Source organism: Candida dubliniensis, chromosome 7 (genome assembly GCF_000026945.1).
Source record: "Candida dubliniensis CD36 chromosome 7, complete sequence".
NCBI classification, from domain to species: Eukaryota; Fungi; Ascomycota; class Pichiomycetes; order Serinales; family Debaryomycetaceae; genus Candida; species Candida dubliniensis.
The window spans coordinates 833214-852525 of record NC_012866.1 but is presented as its reverse complement, the minus strand read 5'-3'; the positions used below and the strand labels follow the sequence as shown (position 1 = coordinate 852525).

General features: G+C 32.7%; 9 protein-coding genes and 2 pseudogenes across 9 annotated transcripts, besides 3 other annotated features; 4 read left to right on the top strand and 7 right to left on the bottom strand. All coding sequences in view use genetic code 12, as the record gives it.

Moving 5' to 3' along the window:
• Positions 1–52: 52 nt before the first annotated feature.
• On the bottom strand, positions 53–412 carry CD36_73310 (mitochondrial import inner membrane translocase subunit, putative; the record flags this gene model as incomplete). The annotated part of the gene is made up of 2 exons (XM_002421493.1): positions 53–83; positions 180–412. The coding sequence occupies 2 exons, from the start codon at positions 410–412 to the stop codon at positions 53–55; spliced, it is 264 nt and encodes an 87-aa protein (XP_002421538.1).
• Positions 413–697: 285 nt separating this feature from the next.
• Positions 698–2167, bottom strand: CD36_73300 (asparagine--tRNA ligase, putative; the record flags this gene model as incomplete). Its single annotated transcript, XM_002421492.1, has 1 exon — positions 698–2167. The coding sequence occupies one exon, from the start codon at positions 2165–2167 to the stop codon at positions 698–700; it is 1470 nt and encodes a 489-aa protein (XP_002421537.1).
• A 248-nt stretch (positions 2168–2415) lies between these two features.
• CD36_73290 (histidinol-phosphatase, putative) lies at positions 2416–3363 on the top strand (the record flags this gene model as incomplete). Its single annotated transcript, XM_002421491.1, has 1 exon — positions 2416–3363. The coding sequence occupies one exon, from the start codon at positions 2416–2418 to the stop codon at positions 3361–3363; it is 948 nt and encodes a 315-aa protein (XP_002421536.1).
• A 476-nt stretch (positions 3364–3839) lies between these two features.
• Positions 3840–5906, bottom strand: CD36_73280 (proline--trna ligase, putative; the record flags this gene model as incomplete). Its single annotated transcript, XM_002421490.1, has 1 exon — positions 3840–5906. The coding sequence occupies one exon, from the start codon at positions 5904–5906 to the stop codon at positions 3840–3842; it is 2067 nt and encodes a 688-aa protein (XP_002421535.1).
• Positions 5907–6310: 404 nt separating this feature from the next.
• CD36_73270 (asparagine--tRNA ligase, putative) lies at positions 6311–7969 on the top strand (the record flags this gene model as incomplete). The annotated part of the gene is made up of 1 exon (XM_002421489.1): positions 6311–7969. One exon carries the CDS (start codon positions 6311–6313, stop codon positions 7967–7969), a length of 1659 nt encoding a protein of 552 aa, XP_002421534.1.
• A 541-nt stretch (positions 7970–8510) lies between these two features.
• CD36_73260 (conserved hypothetical protein) lies at positions 8511–10322 on the top strand (the record flags this gene model as incomplete). The annotated part of the gene is made up of 1 exon (XM_002421488.1): positions 8511–10322. One exon carries the CDS (start codon positions 8511–8513, stop codon positions 10320–10322), a length of 1812 nt encoding a protein of 603 aa, XP_002421533.1.
• A 191-nt stretch (positions 10323–10513) lies between these two features.
• Positions 10514–10684: a mobile genetic element.
• A 227-nt stretch (positions 10685–10911) lies between these two features.
• On the bottom strand, positions 10912–11232 carry CD36_73250 (DNA-binding protein, putative; the record flags this gene model as incomplete). The annotated part of the gene is made up of 1 exon (XM_002421487.1): positions 10912–11232. The coding sequence occupies one exon, from the start codon at positions 11230–11232 to the stop codon at positions 10912–10914; it is 321 nt and encodes a 106-aa protein (XP_002421532.1).
• A 19-nt stretch (positions 11233–11251) lies between these two features.
• Positions 11252–12472, bottom strand: CD36_73240 (annotated as a pseudogene).
• Positions 11252–12472: a sequence feature (in-frame stop codons; truncated).
• Positions 12473–12501: 29 nt separating this feature from the next.
• On the top strand, positions 12502–13190 carry CD36_73230 (annotated as a pseudogene).
• Positions 12502–13190: a sequence feature (putative LPF gene family member; fragmented pseudogene).
• Positions 13191–13464: 274 nt separating this feature from the next.
• On the bottom strand, positions 13465–14859 carry CD36_73220 (argininosuccinate lyase, putative; the record flags this gene model as incomplete). Its single annotated transcript, XM_002421486.1, has 1 exon — positions 13465–14859. One exon carries the CDS (start codon positions 14857–14859, stop codon positions 13465–13467), a length of 1395 nt encoding a protein of 464 aa, XP_002421531.1.
• Positions 14860–16501: 1642 nt separating this feature from the next.
• Positions 16502–17449, bottom strand: CD36_73210 (conserved hypothetical protein; the record flags this gene model as incomplete). Its single annotated transcript, XM_002421485.1, has 1 exon — positions 16502–17449. The coding sequence occupies one exon, from the start codon at positions 17447–17449 to the stop codon at positions 16502–16504; it is 948 nt and encodes a 315-aa protein (XP_002421530.1).
• Between the last annotated feature and the right edge of the window lie 1863 nt (positions 17450–19312).

Below are 19312 nucleotides of genomic sequence, written 5' to 3'. Positions count from 1 at the left end.
TAGTTTTAGTTTCAATTCATTCTTTTTGTCTTTAAGGATTCATCACCAAACTCTATTTTGGACCTTGTTGCATCAATAAAGCACTATAATAAGTTAGTATATTCTGATAATAAATATTAACTATCATCATCATCAACGACAACATATAGTCTGCTATTTCTATTAGTAAATCAACATACTTTTGTTCTTGGAATCTTTGACCAACACGTTCACTATGTTTCAAGAATTTTTCAGAACATTTAGCAATACATGAAGATTCTTTTGAAGTTAAACTATTAGAAGTGAAATCATTAACACAATCATCAAAACATCTTGAAACCAAATTGGAATATAAATTCATGAAATCTTTCATTTGTTTTTGTTCAACTATTTGTTGAAATTCTTGTTGTTCTTTAACGTTTAATTGATCCATATTGAGTTATGTGATGATATTATTCTAATTAAAGAAGGGAGTATGTGAAAAGGGTTGCTATTTGTTGAAAGGTTTAAAAATTCAACCGCTCGAATGGCAAACAAAAGAGAATTCTGAAAAATTTTCGTTTTACTAACAATTTAGTCGTGCACTCTGTTCAAACAAATCAGTGTTCCATACCATAACTATATAACAATCTCATTTCACTTCTCCTTACCTAGTTGTTTCTATATTATCTGGAATCTATTTACAAGTCTCTATTTTGGTATTACATTGTCTATTTGTTTAACAGTTGCACAACTCAGGTGCTCTTGGGAAAGCAGAAATATCTCTTACATTATCATAACCAGCCAAATAAGTTATTAATCTCTCAAATCCTAATCCAAAACCACCATGTGGGATCGTTCCTTGCTTACGTAAGTTTAAATACCATTCGATATCTTCAATATTCATATTATCTTGTTTCATGTTTGCTAACAATACCTCATAATCATGTTCTCTCATAGATCCTCCTGCTAATTCTCCAAATTCAGGAACTAATAAATCAAAACAGGCCACTGTTGGTTTTTCAAGGTTATAATTTGCTGATTTTAACATATAAAATGGTTTTTGAGTTTCAGGATAATCAGTTATAAATATTGGACTTTTTTCTGCCAAAAGCCTTTCATGTTTTAATTGCAATGAATCCCCCCATGTAAGTTTTTCGTCTTGAGGCAATATTTTGTTCAAATAGCCAATTGCTTCAGTGTATGTCATGCGTGGCCATCTTTCTGCACTCAATATATTTGACCACCTCGATTGAACAACATCTTTTTCAATATAAGTTCCAATCAAGTAATCATTACCATTACCAGCACCAAGATTATTAAGGTCAGTATCATTACTGCTTTCAACTAACGATTTGGTAACAAATCTTATCATATTTTCAGTAAAAGTTGTAACTTGATCCACATCAACAACATGAGAAATTTCTGCTTCCAACATCCAGAATTCACTCAAATGTCTTGTTGTTTTGGAATTCTCTGCCCGGAAACATGGAGTTAATGTCCAAGCACGATTCAACGCTAATGCCAAACATTCAAGATGTAATTGCGTAGACACAGTCAAATATGCATTTTTACCGAAAAATGGCTCTTTAGGGTCATTATCATTCAATGGCTCTATTTTAAACACTTCTCCGGCACCTTCACAATCAGAACTGGTAATCAATGGAGGTGTGACTTTAATAAAATCTTGTGATTGGAAAAATTCCATCAATTTAAATTCCAAATGTGATCGTAATCGTAAAAATGATCCTAATGTACTAGTTCTATGCTTGATCTCAGGGAAATTTCTTAAAAATGACATTGAAGTGGCTTTCTTCTGTAATGGATAATCATCAGTTACATCACCTAATATAGTAAAAGTATGTTGCGGATTTTCAGGATTATATTTCAATTCAAATGGTTGTTTCCCCTTCCCAGCACACCAATCTCCTTTAACTACTATGCTTTGTCCAACTTTAAATTTTGGTTGATCAGATCCTTGAAGGACAATGTTGAGGTTATTACTAATGGAACCATCAGTTATATCGACAAACCCAACTTTTTTAGATGATCTAATACTTTTCACAAACCCTCTAGCTTCTATTATTGAACCTATTGGAGGAGGATTTGATAATTGGTTTTTAATAGTAGGGTTTAGACTGCTACTGTTAAAGCGTTTCAGCAGTATTTGCTGTAGTGTTTTGAGTGGGAACTTTAACTGTACAAGCATTGATGTGGTTAAATGGGTTACGTTTGTAGTATTACGGCAGATTTTTGTTTTCTTCGACTTCACAGTTCGCACAATTCGGTCGATAACAAATGAAGATGTACAAAGTGTGCCCCATCCAATATAAACCACAGCTTTCTTTGATCTGCGAATAGCCTTTAGAAGGTTACCTTCATCCCATTTGACACATTACAATATTTGGGATCAAATACTTTCGCCATTTTTTTCAAGTCTTTTGCAATCTGTTATAAATGCACACACATCATTCTCATAGTGGAGATTATGTGTCTCATGCAGTGGACACTTTAGATGATATGGTAGAACTCTACTATAAAAAGGGGTTCCAAATAGTATGTTTAACTGAACATATGCCTCGATTAGACAACAGATTTTTATATCCTGAAGAAATTGATAAATCCTACACTATCGACAACTTAAATGGTGATTTTACAAGATATTTAAATCATGCTCGTGATTTACAATTGAGATATGCCAATAATAATAGTAGAAATATGAAAATAATTATTGGATTTGAAGTTGAGGGAATAAACACTGATCATATAAATTATTCAAAGGAATTATTGAATAAAGTACAAATGAGTGTTGGATCAGTTCATTTTGTTAATGAAATCCCCATTGATTTCAATAAGGAATTATGGCTCAAGGCAAGAGAATCCACTAAAAGTAATACAACTCGAGAATTATATAATGATTATTTTGAATTGCAATATAAAGTTATAACTCAGTTGAAACCTACTGTTGTCGGCCATTTCGATTTAATTCGCTTATTACAACCAGAGGATGAAGTTGATCCAACTACTGGTAAACCAACAAAAGATGTGAATTTAGAAACTGATTGGCCTGATATTTGGCAATTAATTATTCGAAATATAAAATTTGTTAAACTGTATGGCGGGTTGTTTGAACTTAATTCTTCTGCTTTAAGGAAAGGTTGGAATACTCCTTATCCGAAACGAGATATTGCTAATGCAATTATTAAATATGGTGATTCCAGGTTTTGCTTATCTGATGATGCCCATTCATTATCACAAATTGGTATATTTTATTCCAAAGCTTGGGATTATGTGAAGTCATTGGGCCTAGAAAGTATTTATCATTTGGATTTAGATGATCATGAGAAAATAGTGATAAAATCTAAAAGTGTAAAAGAGCTCGACAACTCTTCATTCTGGAAATAGAAACGTAGACGTATATATTTTATAGACATTTAAAAACTTTTTCACTTCTCTCTATGGAGTAGTCAACATCGACCTGATTGGTAAAACAACTAGTTTAAGCAAAAATGTAACAAATATTAAACCGGGAAACACAATTTGATAAATATCACCTTGTGGATAGTTTGCCATAAACTCTTTCCCCAATTCAAAACAATTGATACCAGCAACAATGAATAGTATCAATTGGATCAGCACCAGAATCACTTTACCAGGACAAATCATCTATTATAGATTGCTAATCAACGATATCTGATTCGTTGGATTTTTTAGGTTGATTTTTTTTTTCTTCTCCTCCTCACACACCCGTTTTTTGTTTGGATAGAGGTTAGATCCGATTTTATCTACTTTATTCAATAAACTATTTTAAGTCATTAAAATCTTTAATTATTATTAGTTATACAATAGTATAGAAGCACTCACACAAGACTATATCTCGTCTAATAAGATCTACCAAACATACAGTAGGTAACGGCTTTTCTATCACATTTAACACATTTTTGACCTTCTTTCAATTCTGGTTGTTCAAATGGAATACACAATGATTTAGCACCCATTGATGGAGCCTTTTCATCAACTTCTTCTTCTTCACCATCATCCTTCTTAGCGGAAGAATCCTTAATGTCATCTTCACAATCGGCATCACCACACCATGGAGCCAAAATAACATTCTTTTTGTTCAAAGTTGGAACAAAATCTTTCCATTCATCAACTTTAACACGATGCTCATCAAATTCTTGTTTAGCTTTAGCCAATAAATCATCATGCATTTGATCCAACAATTTTGGAACTTGTGTGTCTAATTCGTCTAATTTAACAGTGTATTTTTTCCCATCATTTCTTCTAACAATGGTAACTTGATTACCAGCCAAATCTTTAGGACCAAATTCAAAACGTAATGGGACCCCTTTCAATTCCCAATCAGCAAATTTCCAACCTGGGTTATAAATTTCTCTGTAATCACCAGTAACCCTTATGCCATTGGCTCTTAAAGATTGTTCAATCTTTTCTGCACCTTCGTTGATTTCTTTTCTTTGAGCATCAGTGGATTTGGATGTGAGACCAACTGGGATAACAACAGCTTGGTATTGTGCGATTCTTGGTGGTAAGACTAAACCTTTGTTATCAGAATGGGTCATGATCATAACACCAATAACTCTAGTTGACAACCCCCAAGAGTTTTGGTAAGCAAAAATTCTAGGTTTTTCTGAACCTTCAGGGTTTTCCACAGAAATATTGAACATTTTCGAGAAATTAGTACCCAAATGATGAGATGTACCACCTTGAATACCTCTACCAGTAGCAGCAACAAAACCTTCAACAGTGGTGGTGTAATCACCACCAGCAAATTTTTCATTTTCGGTTTTTTTACCTTTAACAACTGGAACAGCTAATAATTCTTCATAAACACCAGCATAGTAGTCTAAGATTTGCAAAACTTCTTCAGCAGCGGCATCTTTGGTCAAATGAGCAGTATGACCTTCTTGCCACAAGAACTCTCTGGTTCTTAAAAATGGTTGTGGATGTTTAAATTCCCAACGAACAACTGAATTCCATTGGTTCAATTTCAATGGTAAATCACGATGGGATCTAATCCATTTGGCATAGTATGGGTACATGACAGTTTCAGAAGTTGGTCTAATAGCAATATGTTCATCTAATTCCGAATTACCAGCTCTAGTGACCCAAGCAACTTCAGGAGCAAACCCTTCAATATGGTCCTTTTCCTTTTCCAAAACTCTCTGAGAAACAAACATTGGGAAATAAGTGTTTTGTACACCCATCTTCTTAATTCTGGCATTAAACCAATCTTGAATGGTTTCCCAAACAAAATATGAATTTGGTCTAAGGATGTAACAACCAGAAACATCGTAATAATCAAGCATTTCACCTTTGGTGACAACTTGGGTGTACCATGAAGAAAAATCTTTTTCTTTATCAACAGTGATACCAATCAATTTAGCATCTTCTAATTTGGCATCATCTTTCTTTTCCTTTTTAGAGGTAGCAGCAGCAGCAGATGCTGGTGTTACTGGAGTTTGAGTTGGTTCAGCTGAAAAATCAACTTCAATAATCTCAATACCAGTAGATTGTAAAAATTCAACCACAGTTTTAGCAGGTAACACAGCTGCGGAACTTTGAGTAGATAATTTCAACAATTCTTCATTCTTGGCAGCTTTCAAAACATTATCGTCAATGATAATTTTAATTTTACCGGCTAATTCTTTGGATAAATTGGCAATGGAAACTTCTTTTGTGGTGGTTTTGAAAAATTCTTCTACTAAATCATCCTTGGCCAATCTTGGTTCTTTTACACCTGCGGATTTGGCAATCAAATTTGATGGAGTGGTGGTATCTTGTAATGCAAAAACAAAGAGGGGAATTGGGGTAGCTGTTTTGGCAGTCTTTGGTTTGAAAATCAAAGATTTGGTGGGTAAAGCCTTGTCATTTTCTGGTGACGCAACAGTAGCCAACGATAATTGGGCCAATGATTGTTCTAAAGCCATTCCGTACTATGTGGTATGAATTGATATTTGATTATCTGTCACTAAAACCTTTGGGAATTGAGGAAAAGAACACATTGAAAAAAAAAAAAAAAGTTTTCTCGTCCTAATTTTTCATTGACAAATGTCTCACACAATTTTTTCAGAATGTCGTATGTCGTCTTATCTTTTCAGCAAAAAATCTGGTGTATGTATGAATAGGCGAAGAAACGCAAAGCGGAAACAAAAATACAGTGCTACCAAGCCCTAAACTAATCATCCATATCACTACCAAATGTACCCTATATGCAGTCATCAAAAAAAAATTTTCGTGAGTCAATCGACATTTTGTATTTATATATATTGTTATTAGTCTTTTTCCTATTAATCTTTCTTTACCCCAAGACTTTACAAAAGCAACAAACACTATGTCACAATCCATATATGTTAACGAAAAAACTGGTGTAGATACCATTGAAGCTAAGGGAACACAAGAACAACCTTATGCCACTCCAGCTTTTGCATTGTATACTCATCCTGATGCCAAAGTCTTTGTTTACAAACAATCTGAAGAAGATGCTGAAAAATTCGAATATGTTGAGATCTCTGCTTCTGCATTAAAGAAAGCCAAAAAGGGAGTTGAAGGATTGAAAAAGAAAGCTGAAAAGCAAGCTAAATTAGAAGAACAAAAAAAGCAACAACAAGCCACTGCCAAATTGGCTGAATTGGATTTATCATCAATTGAAGAAGACAAATCATTACCATCAGCTCAAAAAATCAAAATCAGACAATTAAAAGATCATTTGGATACAAGAGTACTTGTGCAAGGTTGGGTTCATCGTTTGAGAGTTCAAAAAGGTTTGGCTTTTATCACTTTAAGAGATGGTACTGGTTATCTCCAATGTGTTTTAACTGGTGACTTGGCCAAAGCCAAACAAACCCAAGAATTAACCATTGAATCCACTGTTTCCATCAAAGGTGTTATTTCTAAATTACCAGAAGGTAAAACTGCTCCAGGTGGGGTTGAATTGAAAGCTGACCATTATCAAATCATTGCTTTGGCCCCAAGTGGTGACGAATCCTTCACTAACAAAGTTCAAGAAAACGCCGATCCAAACTTATTATTGGACCAACGTCATTTGGCTTTAAGAGGTGAATCGTTATCTGCTGTCATGAAAGTCAGAGCTGCTTACCTGGCTGCTATTAGAAGATTCTTTGCTGAAGAAGGCTTAACAGAAGTCACTCCACCATGTATGGTACAAAACCAAGTTGAAGGAGGGTCCACTTTATTCAAGTTAGATTACTATGGTGAAGAGGCTTACTTGACCCAATCATCTCAATTGTACTTGGAAACCTGTTTGGCATCATTGGGTGACGTTTATTGTATCCAAGAATCATTCAGAGCTGAAAAATCTCACACTAGAAGACATTTGAGTGAATATACTCATATTGAAGCTGAATTGGTATTTATAACATTTGAAGACTTGTTGACTCATTTAGAAAAATTACTTTCCAAGACCATTCAATATGTTTTAGAAGATCCAGTTGCTGGACCAATTGTCAAACAATTGAACCCAGATTTCAAAGCACCAAAGGCCCCATTCAAGAGAATGGAATATATTGAAGCCTTGGATTGGTTAAACGAACATGGTATTCCAAATGAAGATGGAGAAAAATTCAAATTCGGTGATGATATTGCTGAAGCTGCTGAAAGAAAAATGACCGATACCATTAACGAACCAATTTTGTTGACTCGTTTCCCAGCAGAAATCAAATCTTTCTATATGCAAAGATGTAAAGATGATCCAAGAGTCACCGAATCCGTGGATGTGTTGATGCCAAACGTTGGTGAAATTACTGGTGGTTCAATGAGAATTGATAACTACGATGAATTAATGGCTGCTCTTAAGAGAGAAAACTTGAACTTGGATAGCTACTACTGGTTTACTGATGTGCGTAAATACGGTAGTGCTCCTCATGGTGGTTACGGTATTGGATTAGAAAGACAACTTGCCTACATGTTGAACAGATACACTGTGCGTGACTGTTCATTATACCCACGTTTTACTGGAAGATGTAAACCATAAGTTAAGTTTATATGGCTTTGTGTTTATATTATGTACATATATTCATATATACTAGAATGAGGAGAAACAGAATTCAAAGTATCGTGTAGTGAGGAAGAAACAGGAATTGAGCAATCTTGGTGGATAGTTCCAAGTACCAGAATGTTGATTTTTGCTGGTGAATCCGTTAGCTAGAAAAGGTAAGAGACATTGTTGGTTCGTTAATTGTGGATTATAATGAAACTATCAATTGCTTTTATCGACCAACTAAAACACTCCACAGAAAAGAACGGACCCGTACCACAGGAGAATTGAGTCTCGCCCAGAACTATATATGAATGCTTGAAAAAATAAAAAAATTATTCTGCTGAATGAATTCTGTGTTGACTGGCATTCTAAATACCTCTCGGTGTGATATCTTATTTATATCACACCATAATTGGTTGAAAACACAAGGAGTCTTTAGTTTGATTTCTTTGCTTTCTTTCTTTCTTTTCTTTTCCTTTTTGAGTACCTGCATTTTTAAATTTACCATTGCCAATCACCACAATCAATCAATCTCATGACATCCATTTCTAATACCGATACAGACGTCTTTGTTGGTCTAGGAAAACTTCCCTCAGATATTGTTGCAACAATTGTCGATTACTTGCCTAGATGTATGTTACCAGAGCTATTATACTTCCCACCTATTAGAGAAGTTGTTGCTAGTGCAATTTTGTCAAAGATGTCAATCAGTAACATTGTAAAAAGAAACACTGATTATAGTGATTGTAATTGTGAACTTCTAGGTATTAGGCCGAGAAGTTTGAAGCGGGGCATTGATCAATGGAATATATTTCCCAAATTTGTTGTCATTCAGGATTTGGATGTATTTAAGAAGGTGTTGGATATCTGTCCTCAAGTTTTGCATAATGCCTTAAATCTTTATGGTGCTTTTTTTGTAACGAATGATGCCGATCAACAAAAGAGTTCGGAGATACTTGTGAGTTCTAATATCAAATTCCATTATTTGGTATTAATGAATTTTGGACACATAACGACCTTACCTACTGTTCTAGTAGAACTTACCCTAGGAGATACGACACTAGCTAGTTATAATATCGATGGACTAAAGAGGTTGAACATGAGACGAGTGTTTGTTCAAGAAAGAGTGACTAGTTATTCTTTTCCTTCATCTTTAGAGGTTTTAGGAATCGAAGGTCCGCGGTCACCTAAAGTGATTTTGCCACCAAACTTACGGAAATTGAGCCTTGCAACAGAGCCAGCGTCAATTGAATCGGTCAGTGGAGAAATGACCAAGTTGGAATATTTACTCCTTGCCTTACCAGGCGTTGTATTCTTTGATGAGATCGGACTTGTTGCTCCGAACTTGAAAAAGCTTGATTTGAGATATTGTGGCAGACTAACTAACTATGATGGCTTAAGAAAGTTTCAGCATTTAAAAGAATTATCCATAAAGTTTTGCACCTATCCAATTGGCGTATTTAAAGGTAATTTATTTCCCGAGTTAGAAAAATTTGAATACGTGGGGACAGATTATGACTTTTCAATCCCAGAATTTATACCTGGTGATTTGTTTGATGTCACATTGGACTTTCCACCAAATTTAAAATATTTATCAATAAAGTTTGCTAATTTTATGACGGTTGATTTGAACACTCTTGTTTTTCCTCCTACATTAAAACATTTAGAACTTTGGGGGTTAAACTTCACTTATGGATACTTGCACCTTTCTGAAAATTTAGAATATGTACGTATGCGTAGTCGGGAATTACAGTTTGATGATAGTTTCAGAATTCCTCAAAAGGTTAAATACCTCCAAGTAACAGCTAACCATTTGGCTTTTGATACACCAGATTTTATGTACCATTTACCAGATAGTTTAGAACACTTTCAATTAGTTGCTCGTAAACATGGAGAGATGGGACAATTGGATAGAGAAATTAAATGGCCAAAATCATTAAGAATTCTTCGTTTACACTACTTTGGTTTTAATCCTTGCTCGTTGGAATTCATGAACTTGAATGAATCTAATCTTCAAGAGATTGACATTCGTGGTGGTCACTTTAAAAGATTAAATGCAGATGCACTTCCAACTAGTGTTAGAGTTTTAATTTTAAAGAAAATGGGAATTCGAGAATTATGTGGATATTTCAGACTTTTAAAGAACTTAAAAAAGTTGCTTCTCACACATAATAACCTCCAATATCAACCCCCTGTGGAACTTCCAGTATCATCATTGAATATCATAGATTTAACGTACTGTAAACTTGATACGAAATCACCATTTGTCCAACTTGTTCAAGAGGAAAAGTATGAAGACACTAAGTTTTGGTTAGAGGATTGGAATGGTTGGAGCCTGGGTTTATAGACATCTTCCATTTTAATGGGAAATTCATGAGTTTCTAGAAATTTTCTTCCATAGTGAATACGTTTTTCCGTTGTTTTCGAAACATGGAGGCACGTTTTTTCCATTTAGGACACACTGTGTTAAACAAAAACCTTGACCTACCCCTGGCCCACGTTCGTTTTCACACTCACACTCATCTTCGCATTCGTTTTTGTTGGCGTTATGAGGAGAACCTCGGTTAAGTGCATGGGCATGCGTACACGACTTATATAGGTATATATAGCTGGACAATTCCCCCTCTCGACGTCGAGTCGCAGAAGAGGAATTGAGGAACTATCTAAGAATATATACATTCTAGGCGCTCTATAAACAAAAGTCCTACAGTTTTCACACTCACACTCATCTTCACCTTCGTTTTTACATTTACTTCACCCTTCGCTTTCACCTTCGTTTTTACATTTACTTCCCCCTTCGTTTTCACTTTCATTTTCACACTTACTTCCCCCTTCGTTTTCACCTTCGTTTTGGCATATTCCTTTGCATTTGCTTTCCCCTCCATCTCCCCACTCCCATTTATGATATTGTTTATTATTCATTGCTCACCCCAGATCTAAAACGATTTCATATGTGCCACCCCACACCTTATTTTTTTTAATTTTCTATATTCTTCTTTTTGTTCTTTTGTTAAGTGGGCCCAACATGTTCTTTTATAACACATAGCAATTTTACATTTTTCACCTTTCTTTGTCAACTTTCCGCATTGTTTTTCTATCGGAGTGACAGGTGCTTTTCTTTTAGGTTTTGATATTGTACCTTCAATTTTTTCAATAATTGCATTGTCTAAATCTAATCCTTTTATTTTGTTGATTAGATCATCATAAATTGATTTCTCTAAGAGTTTCAATTTCTTATTAATGTTTGACTTACTCATTTTGTTAAACTTATTTATGCTATAATATACGTTTTCCTAGCATTGTTGCACCAACATTCTTTTCTATTTCTCTTTCGTCTATAGTTGTTAGTTTCTTTCTTAGAATTGTAAATATGTACTGTACTTCTTTTTCTTCTTTTACTATTTTTTCTAAATGCTCTAATCGTATCATGTCTTTTGGAACACCTTTTCAGTATATATTTGTTTTCTTTTCATTGTTTCTATTAACATATGTATATCCATACATTTTAGGTCCACATATTACTAATTTTTCTATTGTATTATCTTTACTATTTTTAATTGTTTCGTCTAACATTCCTATATCTGTTCCACATGTTTTCTTAAAGTTATCATAGTCTATACTTGCTTTTCTTATAAATATACTATCAGTATCACTATATAATACATCAATTCCATTAAATGATTTACATAAATTATAAAGTCTATATCTTGAACCACTTAATATAGAAATACCATTTTGCGTTGCATATATTGGTTTTTGAATTTTTTCTATAACCATTTTATCATACTCTTCTCCATCTAAGTTGTAAAATTCAGGTTTCTTTATTTTATATCCATTTAAATTTATGAAACCATTTTCATCTGTTTCTAATTTATCAAATTCACCAGCTACTATATCTCTTTTAACTATGTATATATCTATTTCAATTGGTTTTTGAACAAATTTTCCATATCCACCACCATTTAACGCTATTTTTGCAATATGTCTTATTGAGCATGGTTGTTGTTCACAACTACAATTACTATGATTTTCTTTTAGCGAATATAATGCATCTATAAAATCTGAAAATATATATCCTATATATTCATACTCAATTCCAGTTATAATTTCGATATTGAATCCCTCACTTTTTGCAATTAATAAATCATAAGTATGGTATGTTCCTTCATGTTCTTTAAACCACTCCCAATGTGATCTTTCATCTATTCTTCTTGGTACAAATTTCATGTAATCTTCTGGTTCTTCATCACATTTATGTGTAAGTTTAACTTTATATATACCATGAAGATTTCAATTTATTTCAGTTACCTTTTTTGGCTTTCCATATCCATGTTTTAATAGTTTCATACTACTTGGATATAAAGATACTACATCTGCATATAATATATCTTCTTCATAAATTCCGTTATTTGCTATTACTCTACCTCCATATATTCCTTCTTTCATGAAATCATAGTCATCTGTGTCTGGTATATGTAATTCAACATTTTTATTTAAAAAATGATTGTAATAGTTTTCCATGGCCCATGGTGTTGGGTAGTTTTGCACTAAAGGGTTTTAATATTGATCAGGAAACATTGGAGCTATTGAATTTACAAGAATCTAGACTTCGAGAAATTAGAATCAGTGGGGGTGACATAAAAAGGTTAGATGTTGATCTATTTCCCAGTTAGTGTTGAATATCTAATATTAATGGAAATGGGAATACAAAAGCTATTTGCATCGTTTGAAAGGTTGAAGAACCTACGTAAATTGACACTAATGAGAAATCGTTTGAAAAGAGTAGACCTGGTTAAGTTACCAGTATCATCATTGGAGGTATTAGACATAAGTCAGTGTGACCTTCGTTTGATATCACCATTTGTGATTTCAATGTACGAAGAAAAGAATAAGAAAAGAAAACTAAGAATAAAGGGCTACAGGAAATTTGAATGTGGATGCTCATGATGTGAGGAAAGTAATGAAAGCAGTCAAAGGGCTCTCTTTAAATCTCAACGAATTTAGTGATACATTGAAAGAAATATCCCAGCACTCGTATCGTTTGTCTTGTGTGTACTTGGCCCGTGATACCTATTTTGAAAAATCTGAATTCTCTGAAATGGAAGAGGTAGTTGCTGATTATGATTCAGACGATCTTCACAATGGAAGTATTTTTGGTCTGGATGGAGAGAAATATAGTGACAAAGATAACAAAAGAAGAAGAACTAATGAATGATTTTGATACATTTTTGATTTGTAAGTTTGATCAGGATAACATTAAATATTTGAAAAGACCAGAATGAGTTTATTGAATATAGACGAGTTGATTGGTGAAAGAAATTGTTGTTTAATTTCTCATTCTTGAAAGTTGGTATTATAGACATCCCAAAGGCGATACAATGGAATACAGGGTATCTTTCTATTAATTGATTATATACTGTTTGTACATTTCCATAAAAAAAAAAAAAAAAACAAAACAAAACATTGAATACTATATGATTATTTATAAATTAATTTAAAATTGATTTCAAATTTTCTAACTGTTTTAAAACAGCGCTCTTAGCAGTACCACCAATAGCATCTCTTCTTTCCACACTAGCTTCAAAATCAAAAGTTTCCATAACATCTTTTTCAAAACGTGAATCAATTTGTTGAAATTGTTCAAATGATAATTGGTCAATTCCCGACAATTTTTCTTCTTCAGCTTTTCTAACACATTCACCAGAAATATGATGAGTTTCTCTAAATGGAACACCTTTTCTAACTAAATAATCTGCTAAATCAGTAGCTAACATATCCATAGTTAAAGCTTTTTCCATATTTTGTTTATCAATCAGTAAAGTAGAAATCACACCAGTAGCAATTAAAATTGAATGTTCTACGGTAGTCAATGCATCAAATAATGGTTCTTTATCTTCTTGCATATCTTTATTATAGGTTGATGGAATGGATTTAATTGACATTAAAAACCCAGATAACTGACCAAACACTCTGCCACTTTTCCCACGTAATAATTCTAATGAATCAGGATTTTTCTTTTGTGGCATTAATGATGAACCAGTAGAGTAAGCATCAGCTAACTTTATAAATCCAAATTCACCACTAGAATAAATAATTAAATCTTCTGAAAATCGAGAAATATGATTCATAAATAATGTACTCCAAAATAAACTTTCAACAACAAAATCACGATCAGAAACTGCAGTTAAAGAATTCCCAATAACACCATCAAATCCTAATCCTTTAGCTAAAAATTCACGATCAATACCGTAGGGATGACCAGCTAAAGCACCAGATCCTAATGGAGATTGATTAACACGAGTAATGATTTCTTGTAAACGTTTATAATCTTCAGTGAAATAAGTTGCATATGAACTTAACCAATGAGCCCATCTAATAGGTTGAGCTTTTTGTAAATGAGTATAACCAGGCATTAATACATCAATTTCTTTATGAGCTCGTTCAAGAATTGCTGTAATGAATTGATGTAAAATCTTACTTAAATTAAGTAATGATTCACGAACAAAAATTCTCATATCAGTAGCAACTTGATCATTTCTGGATCTACCAGTATGAACTTTACCAGAAATGTTTTTCCCAATGATTTCTCCTAATCTACGTTCATTAGCAGTATGAATATCTTCATCACCAGCTTTAATAATAAATTTATTATCATGCCATTCTTGTCTAATTTGTTCTAAACCTTGATGAATCAGATTCAATTCTTCAGTGGTAATTAATCCTAATTTGTTCAATCCTTGAGTATATACTTTAGTACCAGTTAAATCTGCATCATACATAACTTTATCATAAGGTAATGAAGCATTGTATAAATCCATTAATGGATCAGTGGCGCCAGTGAATCGACCACCCCATAATTTATTTTCACTAGGTTGTTGTGACATTATTAATTGATTATCTTTATAGTTGTTTTGTTTAGTATGAAGAAGAAGAAAAATTTTTCAGAATTGGAGTTTTTTTTTTTTTTTTTTTTTTTTCGTTGTCAGCTTTTATATTGTTTGTTGGGATGGCCAGCGCGGTTAATGAAAATTTAGCAAAAATTAATTGCCTAATTGGTAAAAATGACTCAATCGTCAAAAGTACACGACCCGAGTTTAGTCATAAGATTTGTTGTTCACATGTACTCATAACCTCATTTACACAAGGTGTTATGTTGTTTGAATGTTGAAATTAATTGAAGGATCATGAGCTGTAATTGTATTGTTGTTGTTTCATGCATACATATTCAACTATGTATTAAACCAATGTGACAGCTTTCTGTCCAACTATATACACGGTAAACTTTGATTTTGGTTTAATTGTGATTACTCTTGCAAATTATTAGGAAGGTTCTTGCCAGTTGTTGAATGTAAATGGTTCAGGTAGATATTCCTACTATTATGTTTTAGCATCTAAAATACTTTTTGTTATTATTTTGTCAATTTTTCGCAACAATTTTAGCCAAGAAAATAAACTACAATTATTGAACACCTACTGATATTTTTCTATTAAACCAACCCAAATCAATAAACTAACACATTGATGTTTCAACCTCTCAATAAAACAATCCTGGGTTAGAAACACCCCTTCTGATTTCAAAAAATCATTAAAATGAATACTCAACGAGAGTTTAAAGATTGGTGGAGGTCGAACAAAACTCAATTATCAACAAAATAACCAGAAATTATCTTAACCTTCTAGTCCACGTAAAAACATAATAAAATGACGTAATTCCTATCTCTCTTTTTTTTGCCCATTTGAGTTAGTGCATGACGTGTGGTAATATTGGTTGAAAATACCAATTGTAATTTTACAAGTATGAAAGGAGGGGAAGGATCAACACAAAGGATATAAAGCAGAAGCTATTATATTTCGCAACAAAACAACAATAACACACCATCGAAAAAGTCGATACATTTGCGGTACAGAAATGTTCTTTGATTGTTTTAAATTTTTCAATTCTGAAAACAAAAGCCATCAAGACAAATCTAACGAATCAGAATAAACATAGAAAAAGAAAAGAGGAATCGTACTAATATAACTGCCAAGTTAGGCAAAACTGAAATCTAGATTATTTAATAAGTAAGGAACATGAGGCGGAAATAAAACATATAATATAAGGCAGCGCCAATCCAGAAATATGAGGCGTTAAGAATTAATCAACTAGACGTCTAGAACAAACTATTCAATACTCTAGAAAAATTATAAACAGGAAAAGTGAAAGAAAAGAAAAGAAAAGAAAAGAAAAGAAAAAAAAAGAAAAGAAAAGAAAAGAAGTCAATCCTTCAATTTGATTTGGAATTCTACGACCATGTGTAAATCAAACTTTTCAAGAACCCGTATCCACTCAAATTAGTTTACATATATTATTGATCTTTCATTTTCGTCGATTTAAAGAATTAAATATTTTATTACTACTATAACAACAACAACAACAACAACAGCATACTATACAACAAACATACCAGTATGTAACTCTTTAATAAAACAAAACAAAACAAAAAAAGCCAACAAAGTGAAATTTAGTGTAAATTTTTTACTTTATTTTTACTTTATTTTTGGTTTAAAAGTAAACTTATTCAATGTGTTTCGAAACACTTGACTAGTTCTTCCTCCTCTTCTTGGTCTTCTATCATTACTGCTAGTACTACCTTTTCTTTTTCTACTTTCTCCACTATAATCATATTCTTTCCCACCAATATTCTCAACCTCATCATTATAATTTAATTGATAATGATATTTGGCTATTAGTGATTTTGATGTACCTGGTAATAAATCATTATCAGTATCAGGAACTCTATGATTATTAGGAGTATGACCAACATTTAAATTCAACTGTTCCATGTAAAATGTTTTATCGTCATCATCAATGGTGGACATGTTATCGTTAAGGTCTTTTTCCTCTTGTAAAAATTGATTCCAGTGTATCATTTGTTTAGGAAAAGTATTATCATTGCTAATTGGGCTTGAATTAGTTGGATTGGAACGAGAAGTGGTAATTGTGGTGTTGGTTGTTGAATTGAAACATGGTATGGTTTCAAAAGATTCTTGTATACTGTTGTTATTTGTCGCTGTAGTTGTTTTTGTAGCATTATTTGCAGTAGGAGCAGATAATGGTGGCTCCCCTTCTTTGAGTTGTTGGTTGTGATTACCATTTTGTTGTTTTGTATCATAGTAATGAGCATAATTGATGTTACCATTTACCAATGGGATCGACAGATTTGCAAGTTTGGAAGGTATGATGATTGAAGGTTTTCTCGGTGTTGTGGTGCCTGCTGTGGCCGTGGTTGGTGCAGTTGATATTGATGAGTTTTGACTATTACTATTATTCCGATTAAGATCAACTGCTTTTGATCGTTTATGGCATGAAGATGAAGATGAAGATGAAGATAACGATGACAAGGATGAAGATGAAGATTTAGAAGATTTTAGGGAATTGCAAGTTTCTGATGAGTTTAACGAGTAATGGTTACCGTTATTAATAAGGATACTCATTATTGCAATACTAAAGGAGTGACTTTATGATATTAGGAAGTTGATTAATCAAAAAGGATTGTAAAAACAAGATACTGAGTATAAATATCAGTATTGAATAGTTGTCGTTGTTGTTGATAGATAAGTTTCCAGAATAGAATAAAGAGTAAATAAATAAAAGCCTCCCAAAAAGAAAAAAAAAACTAATGAGAAAATTGATCGACAAATCTATTAGATTATATAGCTTTAAAAGATCATTCTATATTATGTAGTAAATGTACTAAGTTTGTCAATCCTACTATGAATGAATGACAGAATAAGTAAAATGAAGTAAGAGGAAGTGCGGCAAGGGGAAGGAGGGGGCGAGGATGGTGCGGCACGGCGGCAGCGGAATTCTAACCTCATATAATAAAAAAAGTCTTATTGTTGTTAAGTAAGGAAATCTAGAAAGAAGAAAAAAGAAAATAACATCACACAAAAGCTAAAGACGCAAAAGATGCAAAAAAAAACAAACAAAAGATGCAGACACAATAGTCAATTTACAACTAATAGTTGAACTTTAAAACAACAAAGAACAGAATTGTTCAAAGTAGGATGGATGTACAATTACCGTCAATATTAGTAATCAACAGTTAAATTAAACTCTATATAATATATAGGGGGGGGGAGGGCAAGTATTTATGAAAGAAGTGTTGTGGTTCCACATAAATTACTTGCTCTCAATAGACAATAACAACGACAAATCTAATAAAAACCAACCACATCAACAGAAATACGGGATGAAAAAGAAAAGACCACAACAGTTTAACAGGAAAAAGAAAAGAAGAAAAAAGGAGGAAGAGAGTATTATTAAGTAGAACAATAAAGATACACACATTTGGTATTGAATAACGCATACATACATATATGCAACAATTTGGTAGTAGCCCAAAGGGAATAAAAAAAAAAAAGAAAAAAGGAAAGAGGAATTAATATACTTCTAGATTTCTTAATTAAAGTTTCCAAAATATCAAGTACATGACTGCCTTATACCTATCCAATCTTCCTGCTTCTCCTTTGGGTTCAAACATTTTACAACTTCAAACAATTTTTGATTCTGCTAATACTGTGACCGTTAGTGTTCTTATATTCACAGCCACAATAATAAAAAATTATCAAGAACATCAAATCATAGTGAATAATAATAATACTCAATTTGAAAACAATATTTTCCTGATATTTAAGTTACACTGAGAAGATGGAATTTGACTAAAAAAGAAGAAACTATAAAATTAAATATAATATTAACCTTTATTGATGCATGATAATGTATGCATCGTGATGCGTATAATGTGCCTTTATTTGTTGGGTAAAAACCGAGTAAAAAAAAAAAAATACCTACACTAAATAATTAATTGATCGATATTCTAGAAGTGGTTAGTAAGTAATATTATTATAATCGTCCCACATAATATCTTGCTATCAGATATTATTCATGTTATAACCCCTATTTCATTTTCAGATCCAGTTGATCCATTATTTTCTTAAATAATTGGGAATTACATTGAAGGCAATAAATAATTAATGGGGGTCCCACTTCATTTCATTACTGCCACTATATTGGTATTATTATTTTACAAGAAAGGACGGACAAATATAACACAATATTACGGAAACCTTGGTTTGTTTCGTAATGTCGACTGGTTTAATTATGAGGTATTTAACTTCTTGGTAACATTCTTCCCTTCTTTGCGAGACACATTTGCGTTTGTTTAATCGTTCTTGTTTGGCGTTATCAACCTTTTTGTATCCCACCACACGTTTTTGTAACAGCAACATACGACTGTGCTTGCATCAAGAAACCATGACTAACTGTAAATATGGGCTCATATTAGTACATACAAT